The 22,446-nt window shown below is 36.8% G+C and overlaps 1 protein-coding gene across 10 annotated transcripts; it reads left to right on the top strand.

The window, feature by feature from the left end:
• Window positions 1-6: 6 nt before the first annotated feature.
• STRADB (STE20 related adaptor beta) lies at window positions 7-22,446 on the top strand. Of its 10 annotated transcripts, none has more exons than XM_076005805.1 (13): window positions 7-259; window positions 1,599-2,655; window positions 3,602-3,701; window positions 6,195-6,275; window positions 11,563-11,662; window positions 15,029-15,150; window positions 16,397-16,505; window positions 17,743-17,866; window positions 19,435-19,606; window positions 19,906-20,010; window positions 20,175-20,419; window positions 21,071-21,113; window positions 21,615-22,446. In XM_076005805.1, exons 3-13 carry the CDS (start codon window positions 3,690-3,692, stop codon window positions 21,756-21,758), a joined length of 1,257 nt encoding a protein of 418 aa, XP_075861920.1. In that variant the 5' UTR covers window positions 7-259; window positions 1,599-2,655; window positions 3,602-3,689; the 3' UTR covers window positions 21,759-22,446. The 10 variants fall into 10 exon arrangements, with proteins under 10 accessions (XP_075861920.1, XP_075861922.1, XP_012594473.1 ...); XM_076005807.1 differs by having other exon boundaries at window positions 1,671-2,655; XM_012739019.2 differs by having other exon boundaries at window positions 2,525-2,655.

Raw genomic sequence — 22,446 nt, forward strand, 5'->3', positions numbered from 1 at the left:
TCACTGCCCAGCCCCGGGGCGGGGCCGCGGCGACCGGCCCGGGTGGGGCGAATGCCGTCCCGGCGGGTGTCCTGGGTCTGGGGCCGAAGTCCAGGCGGACTGTCCCGGTCCCGGCAGCACCGCCCTCCTGCGTCCAGCGCTGGGAGCGGGCCTAGCGCGCTCGCCTCGCCCCTCCTCGAGCCGGGCTCCAGGGTTTCCCGGCTCTGGCCCCGCACCGCTGGCACCCTGAAGAGAGTCGCTGGCCGTGGTGGCCGCAGGGGTAATGAGGGGAGGCGGGCCGGGGAGGGGAAGGTTTGGGGGCTGGAGCGGGACGGGCGGGAGTGCAGCTTGGCCGGCGCACGCCCCAGGAAGCCTGAGGCCGGAGCTGGCCGCCCCACCTCGAGCGGTGCCGGCGGAGCCGTGGCCGCAGGGCGTTTGGCGTGGCGAGCGGCGCAGCTCCGGCTTCTCGGGAGCCTGGCCCCGGGTCCTCAGCCCGCGCGGTGGCGCCTGCCTGGTTGGCCGCCAGGTGCTTGGGGCCCGAGCCGCCGTGGCGCCCTCTCCCCGCGGCGCTCACCTTTGGCCGAGCTCGCGGGCCTGGCGCGTTTCCAGACAGAAGGCACCTTTTGGCCCCGGCGCTGTCTGCCGCCTTCTGCGAGTTCGCTACAAAGTCGCTTCAAAGCAGGACTAGAAAGAACTTCTTACAAAATTAAATGCTCAAGCGCCGTTTTGTCCTCAGTATTAAGTTCATCGTTGTGTTTTCTCCTCGTGGATTTGTTGGGTCAAGTGCCCTTCTCCTCAAAACTTGATCAGGGTTTGTGACCCAGCGCCGGCCCAACACTGTGCCGGAGACGTAAGCGCTCAGTAAATATTTGTCGAAAGCTTGAGTCACGATACTAAGTTTGGAAAATTCTATCGACCTATGATTTTTGTTAAGATTTTACGGGTTCCCAAGATCACTTTGAAAATTACAGTAATTTTAAAGTTGAACGAAGACTTGAATCGGTATTTTTTTTTTTTTTTGCATTCCTTGTAACAGTGGCCTCTGTTGGATACCTAACTCAAAACCCTTGTTCTGTAAGCAGATGCGCCCTTTGGTTTCCACAGAAAGTGTTAATCTTTCAGATTAAAGCCTTTGGATGAACCATTCTATTATCGGACAAATAAATGTTATTTATAAAGCTTTATCATAATTAGGTTTTTGGATACAAGTGCAAGGGACTACACTGATGTACTTGTGAATATGCTTAAAATATGTCTCAAGTTTGATTTTTAACAGGATTTATATTCATATTTAGTGAAAGAGCATGCAATAGAAAATTAGCAGCAAATCCCCTACCCCAATGCCCTTGGAAGGTGCAGCTGCTGCCTTGACCTCAAAATGTCTTGTAAAATTATTTCTTAACACTATGGTGTATGGAAGGCAAAAAACCTCTGGGATTAAATCACTCTATTGGGATAATTATTTTAATACTAGCATTTCTCACAGCTTGTGTCAGCTTCTTCTGAGCTTTTCTGAAAAATAGATAATATAATGGAGTTTCAAATTGTTTTGTTGTTCAAGACAACAAAATCAGTAACAACTTGCTGATTTTAATAATTCTACTTTTTCACTTTTGTAGGCTGCTGAAAAAAGCAGAACACGAAGCAGAAAATTCAGTTAATCATGACATCCCTAACTTTTCTAATTATAGGAAAGTTAGCTGCAAGTGGTCAGGACCTTGTCTGTCCTGATTATCAGTGTGTGTCCCCAGTGCCCAGTAGCTGGTAGCTGTTCACAAAACTTGTGGAATGAACACTTGGCTGTGACAGATAACAGGGTAATGACTCTCTGGGTGTGTATAGTTTCTTCATGTATTTGGATATCTCCTCAGAAGAGATTACTAGAAGTGGGAATTTTACTGGGTCAGGAGGTATGAATATTTTAATGATTATTGAAACATTGCCAACTTGCTTTCCAAATGAGCCTTACCATTTTGCACTGCCATCAGTATATTTGAGTATACCTTCCAGAGAATCCACTCAAGCTTTTATACTGATACAGTGCTTGGTAGTTATGAGCACTTTCAGATGTATCTCATTTGATGTCCATCACCTTGTAAGTTAGGCAGGGTAGGCATTTTTTCCCCCTTTTATAGCACAGCAAACTCCAGGGCCTTAAATTGACGGTAATGAAGGCAGGTGACAACATAATTATAACCTTGCAAGTTCTTCTTCCCACTCTCTACCTTTGGTTCATAGTAAACATCCTGAATAAATTCATTTCTTTCCTTAGCAGTAAAATTGGATACTGCTCTGTAGTGTTTATGGTTTACAAAATCTTCCTTTTCTCATTTTGCTCAGATATTTGTAGATGCCTTCATCAAATCCGGGAACGTCATTACAATAAAATATGAAGCACAATTTAGATGAAAGAGATATTGTTTAGATGTAAGGAAATACCAGTCCCACCCTTTCTATTAGTAAAAGATCTGGAAACCTTTGATGGTGCTTTCATGTTACTGGAATCTGAAGAAGTTACTGTTAATATATTAAACCTCTGTTGCAGAATCTTCACAAACTATTGACATCAATACTCTCTTATGAAAGTGGACAGGAATTTATTTGCATTATAATCTGCATATCCTTGATATCTGTCAACAAATTTCAAGAATAGAATAGAGAACTAAAAATCATAAGGTAAAAAAATTTTAACCTATAAAAATGTTATTTTCACATGAAAACTAAAAAATTCTCTTTTTTTCTAAATGTATGGCAATAAGAACACATTAATTCTTAGTGTGTTACTAATCCTGCTTCTTTCCCATGTTTGCTAGTCAAGGATCCCAAATGACTTAATAGGTAATTAATCCAGTAAGAAAGCTTTGGAATTCCTCAGAGTTTACTTATAAGAGAACCAGCTGGGCCCAGTGGCTCATGCCTGTAATCCTAGCACTCTGCGAGGCCGAGGCCGAGGTGGGCGGATTGCTCGAGATCAGGAGTTCAAAACCAGCCTGAGCAAGAGCGAGACCCCCTCTCTACTATAAATAGAAAGAAATTAATTGGCCAACTAATATATATAGAAAAAAAATTAGCCAGGCATGGTGGCTCATGCCTATAGTCCAAGCTACGTAGGAGGCTAAGGCAGTAGGATTGCTTGAGCCCAGGAGTTTGAGGTTGCTGTGAGCCAGGCTGATGCCACGGCACTCACTCTAGCCTGGGCAACAAAGTGAGACTCTGTCTCAAAAAAAAAAAAAAAGAGAGAACCACTGGAAATTCTTGTAGTTTATTTGTAAATGACATCATTTGTATCAAAAGTGGGTCCAAATTTGGTTTTCCATATTACTTTTACATTTGCTCAGGGTCTAAAAAAAAAAATAGAAAAGATAAGTAAGGAGAGATCTAAGTAAATTGAGTCTTTGGAACTATTCAGAACTTCCCTTCATTTTCACTCTGCTTTTCTGTTGTGATGTCAGATCCCAAATAGTGTTCAATAAAAAGAAATACTCTTTAAAGACATTTTTTAGGAATATCTCTAATCCTTGTGTCAAGGAATAGCTGCCTAAATATCAGGTAGGTTTATGGCAACTAGTTCTTAAAGGAACTTTTATGTGAATCTGTATTATTTTGCTTTTGTTTTTTATAGGAGGATATTTCTGCATCTTGAAAGTAAAACAAAAATCTTCTTTGGAATATATGGATTTTTGTCACTTTCTGTGAACTAAAGCGATTCAATGTCTCTTTTGGTAAGTTTTTATTAACATAGATCTGATTTGGGGCCATCATACTAGTTAGACGTTAGTGCACAGTTGTAATAAAAAGCATATTCTGGCTAGGTGTGATCGCTCAGGCCTGTAATCCCAGCAGTTTGGGAGGGTGAGGTAGAAGGATTGCTTGAGGCCAGGAGTTTGAGACCAGCTTGGTGAGACATCACCAAATGAAAAAAATATTTTTTTTAATTTTAAAAAAATTAAAAGAAAACTCTGAGTTGTTGTTTTGACCTGTATAACTTCTGGTTTTTAGAACTGAATTAAATTATCATTAAGTTTTTGTCTCTTTCAAAAAGAATTTTTATACTATCTTAATATATTCATTATTCTAATCCTTTGTCCCATACCCACTTTTTCTCATTCATATGTTGTGCTTAGATATGTCTCTCCCATCCAGTTAGTCATGTTTTATTCTTTAAATCTTTCAAAAATATCTTTTATAAATTCTCATCTGACTAAAGGCAAACAAAATAATATTAAAAATTAGTCCTTTGAGCAACACAATGCACAATTGCAAAGATGTGGAAACAACCGAAGTGCCCATCAGTACATGAGTGGATTAATAAAATGTGGTATATGTATACCATGGAGTACTATTCAGCTATAAGAAACAACGGTAATATAGCACTTCGTGTATTTTCCTGGGTGGAGCTGGAACCCATTTCTACTAAATGAAGTATCCCAAGAATGGAAAAAAAGCACCACATGTACTCACCAGCAAATTGGTATTAAGTGATCAACACTTAAGTGGACACATAGGAATAACATATATTGGGCTTTGGGCAGATGGGAGGGGGGAGGTGGGGTTGGGCATATATACATACGTAATGAGTACAATGCGCACCGTCTTGGGGATGGACATGCTTGAAGCTCTGATTCTGGGAGGCGGGGAGACAACATACATAACCTAAACATTTGTACTCCCATAATATGCTGAAATAAAAAAAAAATTAGTCCTTTGATTTAACAATCAGACAAAAATCATTTGGTTCAATGTATAATACAAGATATAGATGCCAATTGGTTTTGTATTTATATTAGATCCATGATATCTACTTTAGATTAATTAGCTTGAGGACTTTTCATTCTCTCTTATATAGAATATAATATTTGAATAGGAAATTTTTATATTGACCGTGATCTTTTAAAAAATGATGAGTATATTTGTATGATGATTTGTAGTTTACAGATACTTTCATGTATTTCTTTCATTCTTTAAAATTGTGAGCAATTGATAGGGCAGGTGATATCATCCTGATTTTGAGTTGGCCCAAGATTGCAAAGAATTTGAACCAGGTCTCAGACTTATATCTGCTGAACTACTCCATCTGTTGCCAAGGCTGAGAGGCAAAACTATGACGTTAGAAGACTACTGTAATGTTAGTTATATGGAAAATACATCACACATTACTTTAAAGTAAAGCTTTACCACTTAAAAAGGAAGCTTTATATATATGGAAAACATATAAAGCAGGGGTGAGCAACTTTCCATAAAGGCCATAGTAGTTGCATGCCATATGATCTCTGTTACAACTACTCTTCTGCTGTTGTAGTGTGAAAGTGGCCATAGGCAATATGTAAAGGAATGAAAATATTCCAGTAAAACTTTATTCACAAAAACGGGGTGGGTCAGATTTGGTTTAAAGAATTAAGATTTATAATTTTATATCAATTTGTAAGTTGGAGAAGATACAAAAGGGTATTTAGTCTGGTCCTCTCATTTGATAGAAGAGGATTCTGAGATTCAAGGGGCTGTGTGGTTGCCTAGGGCCTCCAAATTTTGGAAGAAGGATATCTTAATCTATTATTCCATAACTATAGATTTTGTGAAAAATGTGATATGACATGGAATAATGAGTGATTTATATTAGTTCACTTGGTTAATTTTAACTTTATGTTATTAGTACATTTTATATGCAGTGATGAAATATTTTAGAATCTTTTGACTCAAAATGTTCACTTTTTTTTCTAAATGAGAAATTTGAACAACTGAGATAAAATTGATATTCCAAAAACACTCAATATGTGTTTTAATGTGAATAAACACATGGTTCTTACACTTAAGAAAAATATCTGAGGATCAAAGTAAAAATTATAATGAATACAGCAGAATAATCTTTAGCAAAATATTCAGAAGAAAACCTCAGCAGTAATGAAAGAGTTAAAAATTAACAACAACTTTTAAAATGAATTGATATTATGACCTGAAGAGAAGAGAGGGAAAGGACCAGAGATGGTGCCAAGTAAAATTCTAACAGATGGGAAGTTTGTCTTCTGCACGCCCAGCTACTCTTCCTTCTCTCCTATACTGAGTATCTCCATGCTATGGATCCTGGCTTCAATTCTAGGTTCCTGCATGCTGCCCTTTGTCTCTGCTGCCCATGCCATTTGACCTTTTTGTGTCTACACAATACCCTTGCTTATCCTATGACTTATTTTTCACTTATTTAATGTATTTCTGACTTCCAGGATTGTTTCTGCACTTCAAGAACACAAGTTGAATCACTCAGACCTGAAAAACAGTCTGAAACCAGTATCCATCAATACTTGGTAAGAAAATGGTTGAGTACAAATACTCCTTTGCCTTCTGTAATACCATTCACTCCTGGTTTTCCTATATCTCTTTTTCTTCCAGTGTCTTTTTCTTCTTCCTCCTGCTGTTCTCCAAGAGTTTATAATTAGCCTCTTCCCTTCTTCCTAAACTGGCTCTCCCTAAACAGTTTCATCTATTCCTTTGGCCTCAGTTGCTCAGATTTTAGATTGTCCTGGAGCTCCCTCAGGCTTCCTGAGGGGACGCTGGCATCAAGCAGAACCAATGATTCTCAGATTTTTACCTGCAATCCCAGACTCTTTCCTGGGCACCAAAAGTGTCTATAGAATACTTCTGGTTGGGTTTTTCAAAGGTATCTCTTCTCAGTCTGAGTAAAACATTGATATTCTCTCAAACTTCACCAACTGCTTTAGCTAATGAAAACCCATCTACTGTGTCATCCTAACTAGAAGCTTTCTGGTTATCCTCACACTGACTCTACCTCTGCCCCCATATTTATTATACACCAAGTCTTATGCGTCTTTGTCTGAAGTGAGTCTATCTCTGAAATGCCTTTGCATCTGTCCTCTACTTCCCAGGAGCACTGTTGGAATTCAAGACTCATTGTCTCCCACCTGGGCTGTTGCAGGGGACTCATTGCCTCTAGGCTCCTAGACACCCCCATAGTCTTCTCCCACCACTCATATTAGTGGTCAGTATTGCTACTAATATAGACCTGCTTGTGTCCCTTTCCAGCTTTAAAACTTCCACTGGCTTCCTAAAGCCTATGGGATAAGGCCTAGCATGCTATAAGGACTCTTAATTGTGTAGAATATGTCTGACTTTTGAGTTTTATTTCTTGCTACTGAGTCTTAGCACATACTGTCTTCTCTCCTTGAAATACTTTTCTCCCTCTGAAATTTCTCCCCATCCATTATCGAATTGGTTCAAGTATCACATCTATGAAGCCTTTCCACTTATATTTTTTGTTCCATTATTCTCCTGTATATCAGACATTACCATAAAATAGTACTTACGATATTATAATGATTAGTATCTATGTCTTCCCAGTTATAATGTGATCCCCATAAAAGTAGGCATCATGTCTTACTCATCTTTATCTTCTGTAGGCAATGCCTGATATGTTAAAGGAACATGCTTGATAATAAATATTTCTCTGGGATCTTTTTTTCCCTTAATTCATATTTTATGTTGCAGTTTTTACTACAAAATGGAATCTTTCTTGCAAATGCCATATTTGCTACAAAGTAAGATAATCCCAGTTAATTTTGCTTATAATTTAATGCAATCCTATCTTCAGCTGTCTTTATTTTTGTCATTTCATTTTCTCTTCACTAATACCCTAAATTCTTCTAGTTACTTGCCTTTTTTTTTTATTTATTTTATTTTTTTTTTCTTTGGGGCAATGGAAAGTATACTTGCCTTTTAGTACAGTAGAATGTAGTATCCAACCTGAGTTTTAATTCAGGTAATACCCTTCAGGTTGAGGTTGTGTTGAGGGAGAAAGTAAATTGACTGTTGTCTCCATGTTACTGAGAGAGAGGCCTATAACTCAGGAAACTTCCACAGGTGCCACTTGGATCCTTCAAAGCTGCAGGTCAGAGCCATTTTATATTTTAGGGAGCGAAATCTCACATCTTTGTTATTGGAGTTAGACTAAAATTCTGAGTGAGGGAAGCAGAAGCAAATTCTCTCTGAAGTCTTTTATGGAGGAGTTGTGTAGTGTAAGTTGACACCAGCTGGAAACTGATGCCTGATGATTAGAAGAACCTTTCTGGGCTTTCCCTGAGTCATGCTTAAAAACACCATCTGTTGTCTTTTGTTTGGGCAACTTGTAGTTCTCCCTTGGCCTGGACCCTATAGACAGGATTAAATTTTATGGTAAAATGTCATGTTTGGAGGACAGTCTGGTTTTCTAAATGATTTGTGTCTCCTATAACTGTGGAAAGCCTTCTATCTGTAGAAAAGCCCATTTTCTGTTATTGACATTTGAAAGTGAAAGGCTGTGATGTTTGAGTTGAGATGCTGCTTTTTAAAGTAATGCAATTTTAATTGCAGTGATCAATGAAAGGCCATCTAGTCCAATTTTCAACCTATCCAGGGAGTGTTCTCTACAATATCTCTGAGAGTTAATGTAGAAATTTAAGACAAGGAGCTCCATCATAGAAAATAAAGTAAAATGGAAAGGTATGTTTCACCATAAGTAAAAGTCTGGTAGAATCTCTCCAAAACCACTTCAGCGGGACATTCACTGGCTTGGTTGTTGAACCATGATATTTGGGGTCTGTTCCTTAGTCTCTCAGAATCAGAAACTGGATTTTAGTCAGCAAACCTAGAGCGGATCCATATTTTAGCCTCAGACCCACATTAACCAAGCAATTAGACTGTTTTGTAAACTCTCTCTCCCAGTGTCAGAGGAAATGGTACCCTTACATTGCATCATCGGTCTACTCTTTCTTTATAGTAAAGTTCCATCAGAAACCAAATCATAATTAAAAGCAGTTTAATTTAGAAGGGAGAACTAATGTCAGGTGTCAAAAGTACTTGAAATTCATATCACAGTATTTTCTTCTGCTGTAAGCAGACATTTGTAGGCTAGCCTTCCATTTACTGACCATTCCATCCTCACTTCCAGTTCTTGGGTGTACCTCCTTGTACTTCAGGTACTGTCAGTGGTGGTCACCCAGTCCCAATTTGAATATGTCAGTGGAGAGAGAATGATATAAGGAGGCAGCTTGGTGCCTGACCCACTGTTGGATGGCACAGTTACTGTGAATTTCTTTCACTGAACTGAAATATGCTTCCTGTAGCTTCTGTCTCCTAAGCTCAGCTCTGCTGTCTGAACAATTGTATTTAGCCTTCTACATTAGTCTTCTAGTTACTTGAAAATGGCAACTATATATTTAATATTATCTTTTCCAGATCAAGTATTCCCAGTTCCTTCAGTGTTGCCAGAACCTTCACCAAGATGCTTGCTTTTCTCTAGACCTCACCATTTTGCACTGTCCCTGTTATATTGTGGTGTCTCAATTATCCATGGTGCTCCAGATACTAACTAATCATTTCAGAATATGTTGAGACTTATCTCGTTCACTCCGCTCATTTTGCTTCTATAAATGTAACTCGATATTGTGCTTTTATTTAACCATCCTTGTCATACTTTTGACTGAAACCTCAAGGTCATAAACCTGGTATTCTCAATTTTGTATTTAGGCCATTGATTTTTTTTTTAACTTAAGTGTAAGATTTTGCATTCATCCCTATAAAATTTTCCTGATCTGGGCTTTTCTTTCAGTTGCTCAAGATAATTGTGAGTCCTGATTCATTCCTTCAGTAATTAGCTATACCTAGCAATATATAATCAATGGTTTTTTAAAAACAGGCCATTTGCATTTTCAAGAAGTCATTAAACAAAGACAAGGACCCTGCCATAATTTTTGCTTTCTAATTCTCTAACTAGTCATCAAATCAAAAAGAGAAGTGAGGTTAGTTTGGGATGACTGACTCTTAGTAAACCTATATTATCTTCTTATGATTGCCATGTTGTTTTCTTAAATGCTCATAATTCATCTGTCTAATAATTTGATCTTAGACTTTACTGGGCAGCAGCATCAAGCTTGCCCCTTTGTAGTTTTCTCCGTTTTTGAAAATTAGGTCAGTGTTTGACCATTTCCATTCTGGTTTCACATCTGAGTTCTATATCTGCAAATTTAATAACCTAAATGTACTTGCCCTTGGCCTGGAGATTTGAACCTATTTAAAACAACCTGTTTGAGACTTTGAATATTTATTTACAACATATGTACCCCTTCTAGTTTAAAGAAGACTATTTCCCTAGTGGAATAGATGGAAGCAAAATAGAGGCTGATTAGATCTGATTTCAGTAACATTATGCTGTGTTTTCAAGCAGTGAATGGTAAGCCTCAGTTTATATGTCTCTAGCCTTCCTAACAGCTTACAGGTTAAAACCACTTTAAAATTTTAAAAAAATTGTTATATACTCTCTCTCTTATATGTGTTCTTTTAATCTAAGTTTATCTGAAGACTCCTGTTGTAAAGAAACTAAACTGATTTACTTAGATTTCTTTTCTCGTTGGGATTATTTCCAGTTGTATAATAGAATTTCTTTTTACAATCTTTCATTCCTCTTGAACAATATTCACTTTTATTCATCCTTAGCCGTGGGTTTATAATTATTTTTTTCTGCTCTCTTAAAAGTTTAGGGAATATATAATCCTTTTGTCACTTTTTTTTTCTTTTTCTTTTTCAGTTTAAAGGTCTCAGTTGGTTTTATTTGCAATTCTAGAATCAGATAACACTTCTTTCCATACAATAGAATGAATATGTTCTCTTATGTTGCTGTTTTAAACTCCATGTCTTTGTCTGACTAAAAAGAGTCAAGGATGTGAAAAGTAGTTAGCATAATTCCTAGCACATAGTGATGTCATTTTACCCCCTTCTTCCTTCTCTCCATCTTGGAGGCAGTAACAAGATGCCTGCCTGCTGGTGCCTATAAAAGCTTCTAAGTGTCCTTTGGGGTACTAATGTGCTTTGAGAGACCCTCATGACTATTATGAAGCCAGTGGATTAGGCCTCTTCTTTCTCATGCATGCATACTATTTTATTACCACTGTATTCGGGTTACAAATCTAAGACTCTCACTCTAAAGCACCCCATAAGACTTTATTTTAGTACATGGTTATTTACTTAGGAGGTCTATACCCTATTCTCCTATCTCCTTAGGTTTAGTTTTCTTTCTAACTTCGTTTCTGATTCATTCCATCTTGTAAAAAAAAAACTTCATCAGCAATTTTAATAGGCTGCACTGTAGAAATTGTTCCTTGACTGTTACTATTAACACCTCTATTAGCAGAGTGTGTCCCCTGTATGAGAAATGGACATAGCTGGCAACCACCTGAAGCAAGAGCGCAAGCATAGAATATCCCTCACAGGTCCCTGCAATCTTCTCGCAATACATTTACCAGCTACCCTAAAGAATTAGCAGCCATTCTTACAAAAATCTTAAAAATTTTACTGGAAATTGCACTGGAAAATATTCCTTGCTATCTGTAAGTCTGCCTTTCCTGCCTTCTTGTCCTGTGTAGGCTGATAGCTTTCTAACATCAATTAGCAACTGGTAAATTCCTTTTGGATCTTAAAACAGCCCCAGACTTTTTCTGACTAATATACATCTATGTGTTTGAAATACAATAGTAGTATTTTATATTGGGTGAGGGACCAAAATAATTTATACCTATTTTGTTTCTGTCTTTTAAAAACATGCAGGTTGATGAGCCAACCCTTTCCTGGTTGCCTCCATCCACTAGAGCCAGTGAAGTGATATGTTCCACCAATGTTTCTCACTATGAGCTCCAAGTGGAAATAGGTAATAATTCTGAATTTCACATAATTGACCCTTCATTGCTAGAAATGAAATTGATGACAAAAGATATTATTTTGTAGGCAACTGTTTTTCTGTTGTCTCCTACAGCATAAAAATAGATACAAATTGTGTCAGTCAAATGGATTTAATTAATTTTATGTCTGTCTTAAAACAATGGCCCAGATTTTTTTCAAGATTACTATTTAGAGTTTTTACTTTTCTGCCGAAATATAATTAGAGGTGGAAGACTCTAAATATTTATTATTTGTGTCTGTATTGTGGGAAGCTTCTGATTTTATGAGTATAATTTATATGGGGTATGAAGTAAAATCAAATCATGTAAATCTTTTCAGTTATAGTCCTGTAACCAAATTACTTTTTAATTTAAAATTGTACCTAAAATGCCATGTATAGTAGAATGTTTTTTCAGTTAAGTGTGGAACAGGATGGGCTACTATTTATAGTTTTATATATGTGAAACATTTGCTCTGAATATTCAGAAACATCTATTAAATACTACAAACCAGTTACTATATTAGGCGCTAAGGATAGAAAGCCATGTAAAACACCTGAGGAGTTAGTTCACATGCTCTCTGGGAAGATGAACACATAAGACAGCTTTGTTTTATGCACCTGAGAGTGCTCTAGTAGAGATGTGTGCTAAGTGTAATGGGAACAGAGAAGATGGAGGATCCAACCAACCACCGTTAGGAGTCAAGAAAGTTGGCAAAAAGGGACTAAATCCTGAAGAACGAAGAAAAGTTTCCTCAATATTCTCATCAGAGTTTTTGTTACAAACAACAGAAGACAATCCTGGTTAGCTAAAGCAAAAAAAGAATTTTTGAACAATATTGCTAACTCACAAAATTATTGGCTAGAGAAATGAGTTTGGAAGAAACCAAGAGAAGCTGAGTGACTGGGACCAGAACTGGGGAATAGGAGCAGGCTGGTTAGTGTTCTACCCGGCAGGGGCCTCCTGCCACTGGACATTGAACCCACTGCAGGGAGTTCTGACTGCTCCTGCTTCTTTATGTCACACATTCCATCCTCCAAGTGGCCAAGCTTAGATCACATGCTAGGGTCAAGGAGACCAATGCAGAATAAGGATCTGACCTTTTCTTAAAACAGCACATGGTGGCAAATTCTCCAAAATTAGAAAGAAAGTGGCAATCCAGAAAGGTAAAAAAATGTTTATTTTACATCAGTAAATGACTGAGGAAGGATAGTTAGAGGGAGAATACCATATAGTGCCTCTGTGACTTCAAGTGGGACTAAGGGGAGAGTAGGCAGTGATAGGAGATAAATCTGAAAAGGTAGGTTTGGAACGCATTGTGAAGGACTTTGTATGGTGTATTTGTCTCTGCTGGCTCCCACTCCTTATCTACTTTATTGCTCTAACGATTTAAGGCAGAACTTTGGGATTTTTTATCCTTCTGCTAGAGAGACATTGTAGAATATCCATTAACTTTATGAATGGATAAATAAATTGTGGTATGGATGTATTATGTATTATTGTTTGTTGATGGTATTAATAGCATCTAACAGGCTTTATGCTGAACATTTAATAAGTATTTTTTTCTTTTAACCCTTTACCATTTCCATTTTGCAGATGAGGATACTGAGGCCCTGAGATAGTCATTCAGCTTATGCTTTGAAACCAGACTTTCTTGACTGTAAGGTCTAAGCTTTCAGCTAGTGCACTGTGGGACCTTCCTATTGACGAAATACCAAATTTAGAACAACTCTGGCAGCAGTCTGGAAGATATAGTAGATTAGTGATTCACAACTAGAAGTATCACCCTCATTATCTGTCTTTTTAAAAACTGCAGTGCCTGTATTCCATCATGGAGCTACTAAATCAAAATTTCATAGGAATGGGGCCTAGGCATAAGTATTTTGAAGTAGTTCCTTTGGTGTGCCCTGGTTGATAATGCAAGGCATAGTGAGGAAGTCACTACATATATCCAGGGAGAGAGGGAAGACAGGACTTGAACTAAGGCAGTGACACTGACAATGAGGAGGCAAAGGTAAATTTGAGATTAACTTCATTTCAAAGATAAAACTGATAAAATTTGGTGACTATGGAAAGAAGGATACCTATTAATAGGTGCCACTCTAGAGTAGGTGTTTGACGTTTAAAAAACTGACAATGCCAAATTCTGGACAGTATGTCAAGCAACTGCAGCTCTTGTTTATGGGCATGTAAAATAGTTCAGCCACTTATGGAAACAGTTTGGCATCTTCTTATATGGTTAAACATACCGATACCACATGACCCAGCAATCTCACTCTCAGATATTTGCTAAAGAAAAATGAAAACATATGCCTACTTAAAGACGTATACAGGAATGTTTTTGGAAGCTTTATTTATAGTGGCCAAAAACTGACAACAACCCAAATATCCATCAACTTTATAAATGGATAAATGAATTGTGGTATATCCATATTATGGACTATTGTTTGGCAATAAAAATTAACTACTGATAGGTACAACATGGATGGACCTCAAAAAAGTTATGCTAAGTGAAAGAAGCTAACCACAGGCCGGGCGCGGTGGCTCACGCCTGTAATCCTAGCACTCTGGGAGGCCGAGGGGGGCGGATTGCTCAAGGTCAGGAGTTCAAAACCAACCTGAGCGAGACCCCGTCTCTACCATAAAAATAGAAAGAAATTAATTGGCCAACTAATATATATATATAAAAATCAGCCGGGCATGGTGGCTTGTGCCTGTAGTCCCAGCTACTCGGGAGGCTGAGGCAGGAGGATCGCTTGAGCCCAGGAGTTTGAGGTTGCTGTGAGCTAGGCTGACGCCACGGCACTCACTCTAGCCTAGGCAAGAAAGCGAGACTCTGTCTCAAAAAAAAAAAAAAGAAAAAGAAAAAGAAAGAAGCTAACCACAAAAGACTATATTCTTTTTGATACCATTCGTATGACAAAAATCCAATTGGTGGTTGCCAGGGACTGGGAGTGGGGATAGGGGATTGCTGAATAGCATTCCATTGTTTGAATATGTCACAGTTTATCAAGTCACAATTTTAGCTATTATAATATGTGATAGTATGTTGTTTTAATTTGCATCTCTCTATCTTGAGCATCTTTTTATATGCTTATTAATCATTCCTATATCTTATTTTATGGATTGCCTATTTATAACTCTGCCTTTTTTAATTGGATTGCTTATTATCTTATTATACAATAGTAAGAGTTCTTTATATATTCTGGATGGAAGTCTTGACAGATATAAATATTGTTAATACTTTCAATCAGTAGTTTTCTTTTAACAGTTTTTGAAGAACAATTTTGATAAAGTCCATATTGTCAGTTTTTTTCATCTTTGGTTACTAACTTGAATTTTATGTCTGATTATAGGAAGAGGATTTGACAACTTGACTTCTGTCCATCTTGCACGGCATACTCCTACAGGAACACTGGTAACTATAAAAATTACAAATCTGGAAAACTGCAATGAAGAACGCCTGAAATCTTTACAGGTAACAATATGAAGAAAAAGATATACAGTTGGCCCTTAGTAGCCACAAGTTCTGCAGCTATGGCTTCAACCAACCACTAATAGAAAGTATTAAAAAAAAAATATATATATATATACACACACACACACACACAACAATACAAGAATATAAACAAAAATTAGTACAACAACTGTATACATAGCATTTACATTGTATTAAGTATTATAAGTAATCTAGAGATGATTTAAAGCATGTAAGAGGATGTGTATAGGTTATGTACAAATACCATGACATTGTATATAAGGGGCTTGAGCATTCTTGGAGGGTCCTGGAACCAATTCTCCATGAATACCAAGGGACAACTGTATTTAATGTAATGTCTATTTGAGATTACATCTATAAAAAATTTTTTCCCCCGAATTCATAGTTCTTCCTGTTAGGGAAAGGTAATTAGTTCTAATTAGCATGCAGTTACAGAATTGGAAAAAATACTTGGAGGCCAGATCCATTACATGAAAGAACAAATATATTCAAGATTGGTTAACGACTATTCCTTCAAGTGAGTATCATATTCAAAATGCTAGTCTGGAGATTTATAACACCTCTAGTCAGTCCAATCACAAATAGTCATATAGGGAAATAAAAAAAAACCAAAAGCAAATAGTTTCCTTTCCATCCAGTTAAACAAAATTAATTTCTGAATTGGCAAACTTTGACAGAATTACATTTCAGGTATAGTATCATTTTCATTATCACTAATCATTTTTGATATAAAGGGTGAAAGGATTTTGTTTTAATAGTGTCCCAATATTTAAAATATTTATGTATATTGCACAGAAAAATAAGACTGGGAGAAACGGCACTAAAATGTTCACTGTGGTTCCCTCCATGATACAGTGTCAGAAGAGATGTTTATTTTCATATTTTTATGTGTTTTTAGATGTTTGTATAATAAGAACATAGTGTAGTCTTTAAGAGTATGACCTCTGGAGTCAGACTTTCTAAGTTCACATTCCACTTCCACTTCTTTTTATCAATTATGTGCTTTTGGACATGTTTTTCTAACTTATCCCTAAGTGTCTTCTGTAAAGTGGAAATCATAACATCACATACTTCATGGAGTGTTTTGTGAGATTTAAAGAGGTAAAAGCACTAAGAACAGTGCTTAGTGCTAACAAGCTTTCTTGAGTATTAGCTGCCACTACTGTATCTTCATCATAAGGAAAAAAAGACTGTAAATGTCTTGTCTCTTGTGTGTTTATCCTAGAAAGCGGTGATTCTATCCCACTTTTTCCAGCATCCCAATATTACAACTTATTGGACAGTTTTCACTGTTGGCAGCTGGCTTTGGGTTATTTCTCCATTTATGGCCTATGGTAAGAAAACTGGTTTTTAACAAATAACTCATCATTTAGTGTGCATACTATACTTGTAAAGATAATTGGAATCTTAGATTTAGGATGCACTACTTTTATTTTATTTTATTTTTTTCCTCGCCCCTCCTTCCTCTCCACTACTTTTAATTTGTAAATCTAATAGCTGATTCTAGATTTCATGATGTATTTCTATATCTGATTCATGTTGAATTTTAGTATTTATAAAAAAGGAGAATGGGTTTGATGATCAATGACACCACCATTGCTTCTCCAAGATTTCCATGCCTTTGCACAATCTGACTCTTTAAGTTTCACTCCCCTCTCTCAATGGAGAGTAACGTTTTTTCACCTATGCACACAATCCTTGCCCCTGTTTCAATGCATTGTAAACTTATTTCACTGTATTGTAAACATCTTTGTGTGTGCCAATCTCCCTCACTGGACTTGTGCTTCTTTAGGTCAAGGATCACTTATATATATTTCATTTTGGTGTCCCCAGGTACTCACATAATACTTAGCACAAAGTAGTATTCAATAAGTGTGTTGAATAAATAAGTGAATGGATTCTAGAGCTTTGATTTTTAGGACAGTTTTTGTGAATTGCTTCTGGATTAAAATATATATATACATATATACACACACATACATATACAGTATGTACTTTTATCCAATAATATTGAAAAATTGTTTTAATTCTCTTTTCTAATCTCTAGAGTAGCATTAGAAAAAAATCTTTTAAAGATTCCTGAAGGATGGCCGGGCGCGGTGGCTCACGCCTGTAATCCTAGCACTCTGGGAGGCCGAGGTGGGTGGATCACTCAAGGTCAGAAGTTCTAAACCAGCCTGAGCGAGACCCCGTCTCTACTAAAAATAGAAAGAAACTAATTGACTGACTAAAAATATATACAAAAAATTAGCTGGGCATGGTGGTGCATGCTTGTAATCCCAGCTACTCGGGAGGCTGAGGCAGTAGGATCGCTTGAGCCCAGGAGATTGAGGTTGCTGTGAGCTAGGCTGACGCCGCCATGGCACTCACTCTAGCCTGAGCAACAAAGTGAGACTCTGTCTCAAAAAAAAAAAAGAAAAGATTCCTGAAGGAAAATCACATTTGCATGGGAAAGGGTTAGAGTCCAAGTGACAGATGTCTGTGTGTTCATGGTTGAAAAGAACATTAAAACATAAGTGGGAGTAAAATCACTTTCAGTGACCATCTAAGGATTTCAGGGTTTTCTTTCAGGTTCAGCAAGCCAGCTCTTGAGGACCTACTTTCCTGAAGGAATGAGTGAAACTTTAATAAGAAATATTCTCTTTGGAGCTGTGAGAGGGTTGAACTATCTGCATCAAAATGGCTGTATTCATAGGTATTTACTTATTTGTATTTTACAAAATGAATTTTAATGGAAGAAATCTATTAGGGAGCTTTTAGGAAGGAGCAGTTAAGTGTTAGAAAGAAGGGATAGGAAACTTATAAATGAAAATGGAGGGAGAAGGGGCTAATAGATGCAGTGGATGCTGATTATCTTACTACCATTTACCAAACATGTTCAGACCGCATGCTCTGTGCCAGGCACTGTGCTTGGTGCTGGTGTGGAGTGCCTGCCCTCAGGGAGCTCACATTCTCAATCTGATGAGGGACATGAGAACCTATATGTTTGGAGGATAAACTGTAAGGAGTGGGATCCTAGTTGGCTGGGTTTTGTTTTTTGGTTTTTGAGGTTTTTTTCAAAGCAAATAAAGAGCTTCTTTATCTGCTTTTTAGCTGTCACATTTATATCATATACAACTTATAATTAAACCTTTCTTTGATTTCTTAAATATTTTGCAACACATTGAGATGATCATACTAAATATCAGTTCTCTTGTTATCAGACTGTAGATGCAAAAGTAATTGAATGCTAAAAACAGTGCCATTCTGAGTTATACTGGGACTTTGCTTTGCTTTTTAATTAAGTTATTTTTAAATAAGATTGCTTTCTTATTGTTTGTTTCAAACCCCTTATAGCATTTTGTACTATTTGTTGTTTTTTTAGCAGCATTCTTATTAACTAAGGATTTTAACGCACTGTATTCTAATAAATTGGGGTTTTATTTACACCTATCAGATAATATATTGGCCATCCTACTCTGTTAGTTTCCAAATTCAGTGTTTTAGAAGCAAAATAATGCACTTTTATAATTTGTCTGATAATTAAAGGAGATTATTACATGTCATGTTTATAAATGATGTTAAACTGTGAGAGGCTTTTATTTTATTTTAGTTTTGAGATAGAGTCTTGCTCTGTCACCCAGGCTGGAGAGAAGTGGCATGATCATAGCTCACTGTAACCTTGAATTCCTGGGCTCAAGCAATCATCCTCCTGCCCCAGCCTACTCAGTAGCTGGGACTACAGTGTCTGTGCACCATCATGCCTGGCTAAAATTTCTATTTTTTATAGAGACAGGGGTCTTGCTGTGTTCCCTAGGCTGGTCTTGAACTCCTGGCCTCAAGTGATCCTCCTGCCTCAGCTTCCCAAAGCTCTGGGATTACAAACATAAGCCACTGTGCCTGGCCTACACTTAACTTTAAATTATAACCTTATGCTTCAAATGTTATTTAATTGATGTTTTTAGATTTTCCTTAGGTGTTTTATAATAGCATCCTAAAATAGTGAAATTCATAATTTGATTTCATTCCTTGTTCGAAAAAATATTGTCAATTCCAAATATGTAGCTATCATTATATCTTTCCTTATTCTAGTGCTATATTAAGTAGCTGAAAGAATTCCAAATTCCCTGTATATAGAGTAGTATATATCATATACTGCTTTTTAATAAAGGATATTCAATATTCAAATTTCCAAGAGAATACTTGAATTTGTTCTGACCAGATTTTTACTCTTTCTTCATTGGCCAGTTTCCTAGTACTTAGGATTGTTTCTTTTTGTTCTAGGAATTTTAAAGCCAGCCATATCCTCATTTCTGGTGATGGCCTGGTGACCCTCTCTGGCCTTTCCCATCTGCATAGTTTGATTAAGCACGGACAGAGGCATAGGGCTGTGTATGATTTCCCACAGTTCAGCACGTCAGTGCAGCCGTGGCTGAGTCCAGAACTACTGAGACAGGTCAGGTGTGGCCGTTTCATTGGGTTGTCTGCGTCTTGAGTGTCTTCTGAGTTTGATTAAAAGACATTTGTACCCTTGTATTTGGATTGGTGAATGGCCTACTGCAAGACTTTTTTTCCTCACTCTTGTCAAAATTATGTTAGGAATTTAAAATTATATACTATATATCAGGTATACCTTGATTTCTTGCTTATAGGTTTTTTTCCCCATTATTGTTTACCATCCTTTATCAAAAGAACACATGTATGCAACTTTCTGTTATTTGCACTAAAGGACTTCAAATTAATTGTGTTCTACAGGATTTACATGGGTATAATGTGAAGTCAGATATTTACAGTGTTGGGATTACAGCATGTGAATTAGCCAGTGGGAAGGTACCTTTCCAGAACATGCACAGTACTCAAGTAAGTGCCACTAAAATCCCTGAACTACTTGCCTTAAGATCTCTTATGTTCTGTATAATTTCTGTTAAACATGTTTGCTGTAGACTCTTAGGAGTTTTATTGTTATTACTGTTATTTTAATATTTTGCCTAAAAAGGGTTGAAGGAAATTTTTCTTTCTTTTAGATGCTGTTACAGAAACTAAAAGGTCCTCCTTATAGCCCACTGGATATCAATATTTTCCCTCAGTCAGAATCCAGAATGAAAAGTTCCCAATCAGGTGTAGACTCTGGGATTGGAGAAAGTGTACTTGTCTCCAGTGGAACTCACACAATAAATAGTGACCGATTACATACACCATCCTCAAAAACCTTCTCTCCTGCTTTCTTTAGCTTGGTACAGCTTTGTTTGCAACAAGATCCTGAGAAAAGGTATGATATTTGTGATACTGCCCTTCCCATAAAATTCAAGTCTTTGATCAAAAATTACAGTCTAATCTAGAAAATATCAACGCTAAGAACAAGTAGAGGCAATAAGCTAATGGGAAGAATCCTAGATTCAAAGTCAGAACAGATGGGCTCCAGTCTCAGCCGTACCATTTCCTAGCCAAGTCACCTTGTAAAAATCAGTTACTCTTTCTGGATGTCAATCCCTGCCTTTATGTTAAGACATTTTGGAAACTTCCAAGTAGTATAAAAATGTAAGTTGCTGCTACTATACTAATATAAATTATTATCATAGGTAACAATATTTAGTATTTTGGAAACATTAGTATTTTGGAAACAAGATGTGTATGTCTTATTTATTTTTTAGCCCCTTAGTGCCTAGCATAGTTCCTTATTAATAGAATGTGTCTAGTAAATGTTAAGTATGGATTATTTGAAAGATACCTCTAGAATTAATTCTTCCCATTAGTCAAGGTAGGGGCTAAGAATTGGGCTTCTGATATATATTCTTTTCCTTTTTAATTTTTTTAATATTGGGATTTATAGCTCTAAACCTAATTTCTAATATATTTATATACCTAAAATCTACATTCTAATATGAGATTCTTTTTTATAACTTTTTAAAAATAATTTCAGGCCATCAGCAAGCAGTTTGTTGTCTCATGTTTTCTTCAAACAGGTGAGCAGATCTATTATCTGTTGTCTAGATGTTTTTAAGTACTATTAAAAGGTCACTTCATTTTGTTGGCTTGATGGGATACTTTGGTTACCAATATTCTTACTAATAACTTTCTTACAAAATAAAGTGAAAAACAAAAAAAAAACTTTTCTAGTAGAATTATAAACTTTCTAAAATATTTTCATTCTGTAAAACAAAATGAGTAAAAACAAACTCAACTATTGTCATATGTTACTATATATGCCCAATGTATGTTGATTAATTTAGAGACATTTTCTATATTGGCTAGAAATGATGAAAGAGCATAATAATTCTGATAAAAATCAGTTCATTTGGCTCTTCCTGTTTTCAGATGACCATAATGAAAGGCATTTTTAAGGAAAATACTCAAAAACAATTTTAAACACTTTTAACATGATTTCTTTAAAAATTATTTATCACTAACAAAACTGATGCATTGAATTTATGTACAAACAGCCTTATTTTGAGTTTCTTTAACAGATGAAAGAAGAAAGCCAGGATTCAATACTTTCACTGTTGCCTCCTGCTTATAACAAGCCATCAGTATCACTGCCTCCAGTGTTACCTTGGACTGAACCAGAATGCAATTTTCCTGATGAAAAAGACTTAATCTGGGAATTCTAGGGCTGCCAAATCATTTTATGTCCTATATACTTGACATTTTCTCCTTGCTGCTTTTTCTTCTGTATTGTTAGGTACAAATACCAGAATTATACTTGAAAATACAGTTGGTGCACTGGAGAATTATTTAAAACCACTCTGTTTAAAGGGGCATGAATTTATAGTCCCTCCATTTGGCTCAGAGTGCTATCAGAACTCCAGGGAAACATTAGATTTATTGATCTAGCCACAGTTAGTGTCATCTGTTCTTGACTTTTTTTCCCCCTGAGATGTGACTAACTCCTCTCTTGATCTCTCAGTATAATTTTTGAGCCAGTTAATATTTTTACCATTTTGCTGTTCTCTTGGGATGAGCCCTCAGAAGACAGTATTTCCAAATACATCTTTTTCTTCCAGATTCTCTAGCCTTTTTGATCATCTATAATTAAACCAGTGGGCTAGTTTATCCTGGTATCAGACCCTTTTTTGGTAGAAGGGAAAATGTTTATACTTTCCCTTTTTTTTCTGTTAATTACTTAGGTAACAGCAAACCAAGCCTCATTAAATGGTTCACTTGAATTTATAGAGAAATTGTAATTTGCTTTTTGTTTTAAAAAAAAGAGGGGGCTAAATAACACTTTTCTACCTATGTAAATTATAGATCCTAAATTCATGCACCCTGTGGGAGCTCAATAAAGATTTATTGAATTGA

This window comes from Microcebus murinus, chromosome 8 (assembly GCF_040939455.1).
Source record: "Microcebus murinus isolate Inina chromosome 8, M.murinus_Inina_mat1.0, whole genome shotgun sequence".
NCBI classification, from domain to species: Eukaryota; Metazoa; Chordata; class Mammalia; order Primates; family Cheirogaleidae; genus Microcebus; species Microcebus murinus.